The sequence below is a fragment of the Thrips palmi genome, unplaced genomic scaffold (assembly GCF_012932325.1).
Source record: "Thrips palmi isolate BJ-2018 unplaced genomic scaffold, TpBJ-2018v1 HiC_scaffold_16, whole genome shotgun sequence".
Lineage (NCBI taxonomy): Eukaryota > Metazoa > Arthropoda > Insecta > Thysanoptera > Thripidae > Thrips > Thrips palmi.
Genome location: NW_023144625.1, coordinates 1,908,550 through 1,921,982, shown reverse-complemented (window position 1 = coordinate 1,921,982; position 13,433 = coordinate 1,908,550). Strand labels below are relative to the sequence as shown.

Below are 13,433 nucleotides of genomic sequence, written 5' to 3'. Positions count from 1 at the left end.
TATTTCCCCGGGGGTATCCTTAAAGTTTGGTGATACAAGATCTAGTTTAATGTTCGCTATTTCCGTTACTTCTTTATAATGTCTCTTTCCAAAGCCACTCTCCCTACAAATCGGCAAACGTTCCCTCACCATTTCAAAAACAAGGAGGAACTTTTCGCCCCTCTGGCGTCCCTCCTTGTCCAGCACAACTCGACAGGAACAAAGTTGAAAGTCCGCACTTATGTCGGAGACTCGCGCTGCTCGCTGGGGGCTCCGCCCCCAGACCCCCGCATGTGTGGAGCGCGTGCCGAAGTATTTTCAGTACGTCCAAGGTGACCAAAGGCAAATTTTCCAAGGAAGTAAATAAACTGCTTCTTTGAAAGGTCTATTTAACAACTTTTGACCATATAATTATGCTACTTTTACTGCCCAAATAGATAGCTTTTATTGCATTGGCTACTGTGGCAGTCAATGGGTGCACACAAACAAGGTCCGGAAACTATTGAAGACTGCTTTGACAAGGATAGAGGTGAATGGAAAAAACCGCAAGTCTCTACGACCACCCCTTGACCCCAAACATTTCTATGAGTGAGTCAGTCAGTCAGTGTCAGTCGGATTGCCGGTGACGGGACCCGATTGCGGCTTAGTTTCGGAAATGTCGCAGCTCGGGCGTCGCTACGGAGCATGATCGTCCGTCCGGACAATTTTAATATTATTTTCATTATTTTAATTTTTTTGGAATAATTACCAATAATTTGTAATAATTTTACATAATTCGAAATTAATCATAATTGGCTGAGCGAAAGCGAAGCCCGTTACTCCAGTGCGGTTGAAAAGTTTTGTCTGTCTGTGTGTGTGTCTGTGTGTGTGTGTGTGTACACTACTCCTCCTGAACGACTCGGCCGATCTGGCTGAGATTTTGCAGGCTTATTAGGTATGGTCTTGGCTCGGCACACGCGAAATTTCACCATTCTAGCTCAACTGGTTTAGTTTTTATAGCCGAAAAACACCTAAAAAACGGCGAAAACTCGAGTTTTCTGCAGGTAGATCACCTCTGTCTAGAAGAAAGGGGGGTCTGGGGGGCGGAGCCCCCCAGCCTCGACAAGTTAAATAGTGACAAGGGTCAAGATCGTGTTATCTGTAGATGAAGCATTTCTACCTAGAATTAAGGGGGGTCTGGGGGGCGGAGCCCCCCAGCATGCAACTCGTAAGAAGTAACCGACGATGGACAAGCCAATGCCTGCCGAAGGCAGGTTAGCGCCGCAGGCCAAGGTAGGTACGCCAGGCGCGGATTGGAGGAACAGGCCGCGAGACATCGCGAAGCCTGTTACGACAAGACGCGGTCTGGCGTAAACCTACCTTGTTTATTCAATAAATGGGGAAAGAATTTGGATCAAGTGTGCGTGTATTTACTGAGCTACCCCCCGGGAACACCCTGTTTTTTTTTAAATAAAATTTATTTTATGATTAAAATGCTCTTAATATTTTAAAAGGAATTGAAATGAATTTTGTCGCATTACGCACAAAATGATCGAATGCAAAGTATTTAAAGCAAGAAAATAAGAAATTACATTTATGCAATTTTTTTTTATTATTTTGTTCAAGTGACTTCTCCGTTTCTACCCCGCACGCGCCACGTGCCTGTATACAGCGCAGGGTAGGCAATGCCGAGCGGCGACACACTGCAAAGGTTGCACTGACCGATCCCGTTTTCCTCACTCGTCGCTCTCTCTCGCACTCATAGTGTGTGCTGTAAGGGTGCGGGTTTGCAGGGGCGTGCTAGCGTACCCATTCCGACATGCAGCACTGAAATGAGTATGTCCAGGGAGAACATGCTGGAAATTGGCTGCCTCGCAAGGCTTGTGGGCCCTTCAGCCAGGACTTGCTCGTCCAGCCCTGCGAGGTGGCCAATTATCAGCATGCCCTTACTGGACTTTTTCAGGCAGTATTGCATTTCGGTACGGTGCGCTGTCTCTCTCGCACACCTTCGGAACACTCCATGAGTGCGAGTGAGACAGGTAAGTGCCTAGGCAGCAGGCACCCACAGCAGTGTGTCGCCCGCACAGCACTGCCAACCCTACACTAGAAAGGCACGTGTAGAGTAGAAACGAAGTAGTCAGTGGAACAAAATAAGAAAATAAAATTACGTTAATGCCACTTGTTAGGGTAAGGTGCCCAGTGATGGCCACTTTTAGCGCACTGATGCGTCTTTTACACGTTTACGAAGTCTCTCGATCATCGTACCGTTTGGGCTATTTTCAGGAGCATAAACGAAGGATAGAGTAAAGGTTCGCCAGTTTGAAAAGGAGCAAAATTTAACTCTGTCTTTGCGAGAGAAGTAACCAAAATATCAGTGCAGTTTGCCCAGTGATGGCCAACCTTTGCTTAGTGATGGCCTGTGCCCTGCTCGGTGATAGCTGGTTCTGGTTTTGAGAGGGGAGTAGCTCTGTGCTTCCGTGTTTGACAGTAATCAGCGAGAAATCAAGTAAAAATTCCAAATCTGCGAAAGAAACTTGTCACTTGTCCACATTTGTATCTCCAGCCGTTTAGAAGTTATGACGCCCCAAAGCTTGATTTTTGGGAAAATTCACGTTTTTGGCTATTCATTAGAGCTAAGACAACGCGAAATTTTCAAAAAATCGTGTTTTGGAGCGCTATAACTTCCAAACAACTTGAGATACAAATGTAGGCGGGTGCTCATTGGATTCAGAACATTTTTTTCTATCGATTTAAGACACTAAAAGGCCAACAACACTTTTATATCCCGAAAATACCGAGACAAATGTGCTATTATAGTCATTTTTTAGTGGTTTTTAGGCCATATTGTCAAGAAATATTGGCCGCAGGTCCGATCTGTGGAAAAAATCTTGTTCCTTGGAAAATTTTACGTAACGGGGTACCTGTCTCAGCCACTCGGTGCATAAATTGATTGAATACCCACAAAATACCCACATTCATGTTTGTGTAACTTTGCTGGGCTATAACTCAGCCAATAAATTTTTGCCAGACATAAAATTTTGGCTTTGGTCGTCTTTTTAGGTTGATAACATGCCCGAAAACATAAGGACGATCGGAGGGTGTCGTACCACCAAGTGTCTTTTCTAAATGGGATTACTCCTTACCAAACCTTACGGACTCGCGACGGATAGTTATCTTATTGAAACATATGTTACGCCATTCGCGACAGATTTAATTTTTTGCGACACATGTTACGCTTCTTACGACAGATTGCACGGTGCTAGCGATAGATGTTGTAAATAGTTAATGCTTCATCTCATAGCTAACTACCATTTCAAATAAACCCGCCATACACACTCACAGCCTTGTCCTAATCAAAGTCTGCGAATACTACTGTTTTTTGTCTGCGACTGCAGCGCTCTGGTGTTGAACCCAATAAACTAACTTTGCCTCGTTCACTTTGTGGTAAGCTCTCGAACTGATCACATCTATTTATTTACCCTGTCCTCTGCACTGCAACTTAACTGCTATTACTTGGAGAAATAGACACGGCACACTCATAACTTTACAACAATAGATAAAGGTATAAAAAACTAACGTTACCTATCAAGCTTGGCCCATGAAGCTGATCCTACCAAGATGGGCGTATGAAGCTTGCCATTTGAGGCCTGGCGTATCCAGTTTGGCCAGCTTAGACCATAGACCTTTGACTATGTAGATGCATATGAATATGTGTAGCATACGAGACAAAAGAAAGATTCATCTTTTGACCTAATGGAATGGAGGTAGGCGGTCATTTTGACCGTTAAAAGTGCTACGCCTCGCTCAGCAACTAAACTGGGTTAATACTTACAATAGTATATATTAAATAACGCCATCCACGGATGTTCTCCAAGCTTGGCCTCTTCTCCTCCCATAATTTTTGGAATGACGCCATCCCCACAACCCATTGTTGGCAGGTCCAATTTCTCGCAACACACCTGAATATTTGAACCAAACTGATTTTAGTGCTCTGTTACTAGAGAGTGCAAAAATCGATGTTAAAAAAAAGATTTCACGACATCCCTGTTGTCACGAAGTTAATATTATGTATCTTGTATTTTTTAAAAAATATCCATTACATGACCTGTGCCAAGCGGATGTTGTTTCGTGCTGTAGGAGCACTTTCAAAACTCCAACCAAGAAGAGCACGTGCATGTCAATGTGACTTTTAAGAAAAAAACAAAGATACCTGAAGGGGGCAACACACTGAAAATAGCCTAAAACCGACTCTAATTTTTGTCCCATTGTTTGTCCATTGGGCAATTTACTGAAACCAAATTTACTGAGACTAGGGGAAATGGACTCGTAACGGGGGCCCTCTGGGCCTCTGCCTCGTCACTTTCAGTTCAGTCGTTCTCAGCAACGACAGCGAGTATCGGACTGTGCTTGGTCTCGTTCCAAAGCAGAATGTTGAAAGAATGCTCAAAATTAAAAAAAGTGTTCACTTACCCCCTCCTGTCTGAACGGGAAGCAGTTAGCCGCGTGAATCGCGTTATGCGCAGGGCGGCGGCCATGGCTCCCAGCGCCGCCCCGAACAGTTCCGAAAACGTTCTTTCGTGATTGACCGAAAACAAACATTTGGACATTCAAAACATACCGAAAAGTTCATCTTAATTTATTTAAGAATTTTCCTGAAAGTTTGGAGTCGATACGACGTCTAAAACGTGATATCTCGGAAATGTCGGTGCGGATTGGTAAGAGGAGAGGTTAGGTTCTTTACCGTGTTGCGCCAAGGGAAAAGACGACGGCACTTCCTGCTGATTTTTGCGTGAGGTGAGACGTTTTACGATTTGATTCGACCGAATGTTGCTTGGAAACGCTATTTCAATGCACGCCTCACATTCTGGTGGCATATTTATACCGCTTCTGCCGTCGGGAATATTTTTTTCAGCACTGTTATGTACGACGCCTAACCCGCCCCCTTTGTGCGTTCCAGGCTTCTCTCATTTCTTTTGCGATGGACGAGATTGAGGGCCTTATATCGGAGGATGACAGCGTATTTCTGGCTCTGGTCGACGAGTCACTGGATATTAGTGGTGGTGCCTTGCTGGAGGACAGCTTTTCATCAAATCCTGAAGTATCTAGTTTAGCTGCCTTGGGTGTTACATCAACACCACATTCAAGGAATGTTGGGAACGCTCCAACTAGTGACAGGTCTTCAGCAAGACAGACAAGGTCAAAAACAGCAACCACTTCTCAAACTGACTCTGATCCTCTACTGACACTATCTTCTCCTGCAACGAGTACAAGATCTTGAGCTCGTCCCGGCACTCCAACTCCGTCAACATCACAGCCCAGAGCAGCAACTAATACCCAAGCAGACTCGGATTCACCACTAAGACCATCTTCTCCTGCAATGAGCACAAGATCAAGAGCTCGCCCTAGCACTCCAACTCGTTCAAAATCACAGTCCAGGGCAGCAACAACTACTGACTCGGATGCACCAAGTCCATCTTCGCCTGCATTGAGCACGAGGTCAAGAACTCGTCACAGCTCTCCAACACCTTCAACATCACAACCCAGAATATTGGCCACAAGAGCAGCCCCTCTCGTTGGTCCTCCATCAAGGAGGCCCTCTTCAACGGGAGTACGTGCAAGGACTCCTTTGAATGTTCCATCTAGTGTAGCCCTAACAGCCCGCATCAAGTGTAGAGAAAGTCCCAAAGATGTTGCCAACGAACGTACTTTTCAGGTGCATAAAATATGGCATTCAATGAAAAGTAAGTTTTTGAATGCAAGTTACAACATGTGAAAAGATTCACACACTTGGCATTTGTTTCATAGGTTTTGGTTTTCTGTCTCGTGAGAAATTTATGGATGACAGACAAGTAGTAGTTTTTGGCAGTGCTTTCTCTTAAGTGTCACTATTTAAAATAAAACTTAATCTCTTTGAATACAATGTTAGAATGCCCTCTGCATAGGATATGTAAAAAAATACTCCGGGCTTTTGAATACATTTAGTGGGATAACTTTAAACATCACTTTCAAAAGTAGGATAAATTTTCAGATTATTAATCTTTCTTTGTTTGGCAACGAATATATTACACACAGTATGCAGTGGTATTGTGACAAATCCACATGTTGGTAGAGTGTTTTGTGAAAAGCGTTCAAAATTGAAGGTAAGTAATGCCATATTGTATTTGAGTGTTTGCTCGTAAATTGCCGAAACTTGAAACCAAATATATGAGACAAATGCCTATTATATGACCCATGAAACATGTTTTCTGCAAGTACATGTTTATTATTTATTTCTTATAAAAACAATTTTTATTAATAATAATTAACTGTAGTGACTTTTTTCTTCTTTTCTCTTAGGGGCGTTCAACAGAATAGCTAAACCTGATGATTTCCTGGAAAAGCTTCCTAATTTGATAGAGAATGCATTTAATAAATAACTTGAAGAAAAGTACATTGGAAAGTGGGCTGAACGATTCAAGCTGTTTGTAAGTGACATCAACGTCCTCAATCTCAATCTCGTCCATCGCAAAAGAAATGAGGAAAGCCTGGAACGCACAAAGGGGGCGGGTTAGGCGTCGTACATAACAATGCTGAAAAAGGTATTTCCGACGGCAGAAGCGGTATAAATATGCAACCAGAATGTGAGGCGTGCATTGAAATAGCGTTTCCAAGCAACATTCGGTCGAATCAAATCGTAAAACGTCTCACCTCGCGCAAAAATCAGCAGTTAGTGCCGTCGTCTTTTCCCTTGGCGCAACACGGTAAACAACCTTACCTCTCCCCTCACCCCTCCGCACCGACATTTCCGAGATATCGCGTTTTAGACGTCGTATCGACTCCAAACTTTCAGGAAAATTCTAAAATAAATTAAGATGAACTTTTCGGTACGTTTTGAATGTCTAAATGTTTGTTTTCGGTAAATAACGAAAGAACGTTTTCGGAACTGTTCGGGGCGGCGCTGGGAGCCATGGCCGCCGCCCTGCGCATGACGCGATTCACGCGGCTAACTGCTTCCCGTTCAAACAGGAGGGGGTTAGTGAACACTTTTTTGAACTTTGAGCATTCTTTCAACATTCTTCTTTCGAACGAGACCAAGCACAGTCCGATACTCGCTGTCGTTGCGGAGAACGACTGAACTGAAAGTGACGAGGCAGGGGGGCCTCCGTGACGAGTCCATTACCCCTTGTCTCATGCTGAAACTACACTCCCCGACAAAAATTAGCGGGACGCTTTTGGTCCTCGATATATTTTTCAAGTCTTCCGAGCTGGGAAGCTGAAAATTTGTAAACGGTTGCCTCATTTACTCCCCTCGAGGCCTGCGAAGCGCGTGGCCCGTGCGCCTTTACCTTTACCTTATCGCAGAGTCCAAAGTTTTGGTTTACGAGGTAAAATGAGTCTCCTCTTTCCAACATTGCAAGTGGAATTCAATTTGAACCAACCCACCACCCCCGCTGCACTCACGCCCACCTCCTGGAGTGGATGGATTTCAAGCATGTTCGAATTTCCCGCAAAGCAGCGTTGGGGCGACCCCGTACCAAACAATCATGTTTTTTCGAGGTTTCAATCACTCCCGGGTCAATCATCCCCCGGAAAGCCCCACCCCCTTTCAAACACCGGCCGTCCGTGACCTTTTGGTTTGAGCAAAACGCAACAAAACTCCAGGTGGCATTCCTTCAGTGTCCAAGAAGACCCGTCAGCGAAGAAACACGGTGCCGGACGACTGCAACCCCTGCGGTAGGGGTGCTCAACCCCTTGCAGCCCTGCACCACCCTGGAAGGGTTAGAAGCCCTGCGATGGGCGGGGCGGGCTGGTCGAACAAGTCATGAGGGTAGCAATCTTGAAGTTTTTAAGTCGATCCCACTAACCGTTCGTCTTCCAGAGCGTAAACGATGTCATTATAGACACGCAACGTTTAAATAATAAAAACAGGTCTTATATACACAAAGCGTGTATATAAAATATACTCGCGCTGCTCGCTGGGGGCTCCGCTCCCAGACCCCCGCATGTGTGGGCCGCGTGCCGAAGTATTTTCAGCAAGTCCGTGGTGACCAAAGGCAAATTTTCTACGGAGGTAAATGTACTGCTTTTTTGAAAGGTCTATTTAACGGATTTTGACCATATAATTAAGCTATGCTTTTACTGCCCAAAAAGATAGCTTGTATTGCATTGGCTACTGTGGCAGTCAATGGGTGCATACAAGGTTCGGAAAATATTGAAGACTGCTTTGACAAGGATAGAGGTGAATGGAAGTCTCTACGACCACCCCTTGACCCTAAACATTTCTATAAGTGAGTGAGTGAGTGAGTGCGTGCGTCAGTGAGTCAGTCGGATTGGGGCTATATAGGTTCTTGATGATGATGATTTACCCCATTGCCGGTGGCGAGGACCCGACTGCGGCACAGTTTCGGAAATTCTCGACCAGACCTACCGATGGGGCGAATGAAAATTTTTAGTCAGTCGGTCCCCTTTATAGAAGATTGGGTAGATTTGCTCGGAAACGGTTAGGAACTTTCAACTTTTGAGATTTTATCCCATTTTCCCATAAAATTTGGAATCGAATGGAAAGAACCTCAAGTCTCTACGACTATTCCTTAAACCCCAAACAAAGTGAGTGAGTGAGGGAGTCAGTCAGTCGGATTTAGGGGCTATATGATAGGCTCTTGATTGATGATTTTGAGGACGTTGCCGGTGACGGGGACCGGATTGCGGCACAGTTTCGGAAATGTCTCGACCAGACCTACCGATAGGGCGAATAAAAATTTTCAGTCGGTCGGTCCCCTTTTTTGAAGATTGAGTGGATTTTGTTGAATTTAGGCCTATTTTTATCGTTTTGAGGATGTTGCCGGTGACGAAGACCCCATTGTGGCATAGTTTCGGAAATGTCTCGACAAGACCTACCGATGGGGTGAATAAAAATTTTTAGTCGGTCGGTCCCTTTTTTTGAAGATTGAGTGGATTTTGTTGAATTTAGGCCTATTTTATCGTTTTGAGGATGTTGCCGGTGACGGAGACCCGATTGTGGCACAGTTTCGGAAATGTCTCGACCAGACCTACCGATGGGGCGAATAAAATTTTTCAGTCGGTCGGTCCCCTTTTTTGAAGATTGAGTGGATTTTATTGAATTTGGGCCTATTTTTATATCGTTTTTAGGATGTTGCCGGTGACGGGGACCAGATTGTGGCACAGTTTTGGAAATGTCTCGACCAGACGTACCGAAAGGGCGAATAAAAATTTTTAGTTGGTCGGTCCCCTTTTTCGAAGATTGAGTGGGTTTGCTCGGAAGCGGTGAGGAATTTGGTCCCGTTTTTTGAAGATTAAGTAGGTTTGCTCGGAAACGGTGAGGAATTTTGAACTTTTGGGATTTTTCCCAATTTTCCCATAAAATTTGGAATCGAATGGAAAAAACCGCAAGTCTCTACGACCACTCCTTGACCCCAAACATTTCTATGAGTGAGTGAGTGAGTCAGTCAGTCGGATTGGGGCTATATAGGTTCTTGAAACATCTTATTTTCACGCAGCGTGTCTGCAAGGCCCAGTTTAATTATTTACACACAGGAAAAAATTTGCTGCGTGTAAATAATATTTTGGCATTTTTTTAAACGCTGCGTGTCTCAAAGACACCAAAAAATTATTGGCACCCAGGATTGTAAAAAGTCTTTCGACCGGGGACTGAGTCTGGCATGGCGGCTTGGTGGGTGAGTGGGTCCGTACTTGCACGGGAATGTTTTGGCCCAGGTTCGAGACTCGCCTTCTTCTAAAAAAATTCTGCGTGTCAATAATAACAAGCTAGGGCCCGCCCTTCCGTCGAACCGAGTTGCCAGCTCCGCTCCGCTCCGCCGGCAACTCGGACCTTGGAGTAATACAGTGGGGAGTCCTAACTGGCGCGGCGGTGGGCCGAGCTGTCTGGCGAATGCAAGGGAGAGAAAACCACCCGGTCGGTAATGCATCTTATGAAACCGACCAAATTCATCAATGCTGATTACATCCCGTTCATCTTCTTCGCCTTCTTAATCCAATGTTCAAAACCAGAACCTTCTAAGTTGCCCCAGTCAGGAGCTATATGGTGGCAAAGTTCCAAAACTATCTCTTTCTTTCTCTACGATTCGCCGGTCACCTAGTGTAGGGTGGTCCACATTTTTTAAAAGTTCCAAAAATTGAGGATCGCCGTCCAGATTCTGAAAGAAGATGGAAAATCATGAATTTTGGTACAAATATGATAAGATTTGGACCATTCTTAGGGGTCCATCAAAGCGCCTGAACTCAAAAGAAAAATTGAAAATGTACTAATTTAGTAAAATCGATGCTGTTTCGAGAGTCTGTGTCCGATTTTCGATTGCAAAACGGCCATCCCTTTGGAAAAGTGCGCTCTATTTGATGATGTACATACTATGACGATACGACGCATTGCCTAGTTTCCCGGGGCGTAAAGTTCCGTTTTTAGCCCCTAAATATGCCATGTTCCTGTGTTTCGAATGTGTTTGAGTCGTCCGATCGGAGTTCTAGGGTCACCATTCGACGCGCCTGATCAGGACCTTTCGAAAAATGTCTCGGGCGTCACAATCGATTGGTTTGCCTACTGTACAGGGGCAAAAAACACTGAAATTCGCTTAAAAAGTGAACTTTTGTGATAAGGAGTATCTTGTTTGACATCGGGTCGGATTTCTTGTGGTGCCATTTGACGCGCCTGGTCAAAAACTTTCGAGTACCGTTTCGGGCGTTTGAGCCAAGTGAGTTGCCTATCCTACAGACTAATTTTTCGACAATTGACATTTTTTGCTTGTAGGGTCGGTAACCCACCGGATTCATACGCTTGAGACGGTAATAGAAAAATTTTGACCAGGCGCGTCAAATGGCACCACAAGAAATCTGACCCAATGCCAAATAAGATACTCTGTATCACAAAAGTGCACTTTTTCAGCGAATGTCAGTGGTTTTTTGCCCCTGTACAGTAGGCAAACCAACCGATTTTGACGCCCTAGACATTTTTCGAAAGGTCTGAATCAGGCGCGTCGAATAAAGACCCTTAAAATCCGATCGGACGACTCAAACACATTCGAAACACAGGAACATGGCGTATTTCGGGGTTAAAAACGGGATTTTACACCCCTGGAAACTAGGCAATGCGTCGTATCGTCATAGTTTGTACATCATCACGTAGAGCGCACTTTTCCAAAAAGATGGCCGTTTTGCAATTAAAAATCGGACACAGACTCTCGAAACAGCATCGATTTTACTAAACCAGTACATTTTCAATTTTTCTTCAAAGTTCAGGTGCTTTGATGGACCCCTAAGAACAGGGGCGTCGACGCGTCCGAATTTCAGGTGGGGCAAGCGGCCCTCTGCCGTGTGGGTTGCCTACCTTCAGGCGTTTTTGTTAAGCGCATAAAACAAGGAAATGTATGGGTAAAAGAACGAAAAAGGGGATAAACAGGTGACTAAATATCTTGCATTCAATTCACAAGGTTTGCTTGGCTTGACTTCGTTCGTACCGTTGAAAACAAGTCTGTGCCTGCTGCTATGTACTCGGTGGGTGTCGCGGCCACCGAGCAATTCGAAAAGGTTCAGCAAAGAACGAAGTAAATACTTTTTGGCCTCCTTTTGGCCCGAAATGTTGCCCCCCCCCAAATCTTATCATCTTATAGTCCAAATCTTATCATGTTTGTACCAAAATTCATGATTTTCCATCTTCTTTCAGAATCTGGACGGCGCTCCTCAATTTTTTGAACTTTTAAAAAATGTGGACCACCCTAACCTAGTGCCACGCACAGAAACGCCTGGAACTCCAGAACGGTGTGGGCTAGCTCCAATCTGTTTACATCCCGTAAATCCTCACTCTTTTTGTGACAAGATGAGCTATTGGAAAAGTCTCTAAGTTGACAATCAAGCCTTCAGGGCGTTGGCAAAGAGAAAGGTGCAGCTCGAGTTAGGACTCCCTAACAGTATTACTCCAAGGTTCGACAGAGGGCAAGCCCAGCTAGGCCTGTCGGCGGCCTTTTCTCGGGCCTTCGGCTCTCGTATCAGACCCAACTTGGCCGGTCGAAGGCCCGGGCCTTCGGCCCGCTCGCATCACACACACCGTGAGCGGGTAAAGCAAAGTTATCGATGTACCATCGTTACTTAGGCCCGCCCTTCTATTCACAATATGCAATAGTCCTTACACTTTTTACTCCAACTGTCCTTAGAATATGCCCATTTCTTTTGTCTCTTCGCCCTCATTCCGAAAATACCTATATTTGCAATGCTACTGCAACTCCTTGCAATAGAGGCACAAAAGGAGCGCAAAACAAGTCCGTCGCACTTTTCCCCATAACTCATGAAGGCGGGCTCCTGGACCCCCCTTCCGACCCCTCGTTGAAGAGGTCTTGCCAAGACCTATCCAAATCTTAAGTAAAAATTTTCAGTCGGTCGACCCCCTTTTTTTCAAGATCCTGATGTGACTAATAGACGAAGTCGGGCTCCTGGACCCCCTTTCCGACCCCTCGTTGAAAAGGTCTTGCTGAGACCAATCGAAATCTGCAATAAATTTTTTTAGTCGGTCGACCCCCTTTTTTGAAGATCCTTAACTGGCCAACTTGTAAAAGCGGCCGATGGGGTTGGGACCAGGTCCATTCATCTTGTCTCGTCGCCCCGATTCCAAAAATACCCCTATGTGCCCTGCTAGCACCAATAATAGCGGAAATCCCCCTCCCGCTCCTGTAAACCATGATGCACCTGCAGCAGCCCTTGTGCGACCCGGACGGGATTTGCACCACCAGATTATTTGTTAGGACGGTACTCCTGAAGTACCCTTCAAATCTGGTTACTCTAGCTCAACTCCTTCCTTGTACACAGACACCAACAACAACAACAACACACAGACACAAAGGCAAATGCATAGGCCCTCCCCCTTTTTTTTGAATAGAAGGGCGGGCCAAAAACCGTTGTTGTTCCAACGCTGCGGGTTTATAATAAATTCACATGTTATTTACACGCAGCATGTCTGCAAGTTCCAGTTTTTGGCCCGTCCCGTTTATTTTTTGTAAAAAAATGACGGAGGGACGGGCATATAGTATGATCCCTGCTGTGCGTCCGTCCGTCCGTCCGTCCGTCCGTCCGTCCGAGGACTTCCCGTGGTCCGATCTTGACCAAATTTGGTATGCAGCCTCCTTGGGTGACCCTTAGAACCGCCCGGTGGCAGCAAATCCGATCCGAGCCCCGTGGGCGCTGCTGCAGGTGCATCATGGTCTACATGGGGTCAAGGAGGATTTCTGCAACGAAGACAGCTAGCAGGGCATGTAGGGGTATTTTTGGAATCGGGGCGACGAAACAAAACCAACGGTGCCACTTTTAAGTGAATCGGAGAAGTTTGGACCCGGGTTCAAATCCCAGTGGGGTATATTTTAAACATTCTTTTTATTCAAATTTTTGCATTGTTTCTGATGTTTTTGAGGGCGCTGATGACGAAAATAACATTTGTTTTGACCCCAGACTCAGCTTCAAATCCCATCAGGGTAAAA

At 45.2% G+C, this 13,433-nt stretch overlaps 1 protein-coding gene across 1 annotated transcript in view; it reads right to left on the bottom strand.

Annotated features, from left to right (window-relative positions):
• Positions 1–3,764: 3,764 nt before the first annotated feature.
• LOC117642386 (CLIP domain-containing serine protease 14D-like) overlaps positions 3,765–13,433 on the bottom strand; it is a 58,595-nt gene continuing 48,926 nt past the window's right edge. Inside the window, exon 4 of the mRNA XM_034380491.1 lies at positions 3,765–3,917. Coding sequence (XP_034236382.1) covers positions 3,780–3,917 — 138 coding nt within the window. The 3' untranslated portion in view covers positions 3,765–3,779. The remainder of the gene's footprint in view (positions 3,918–13,433) is intronic.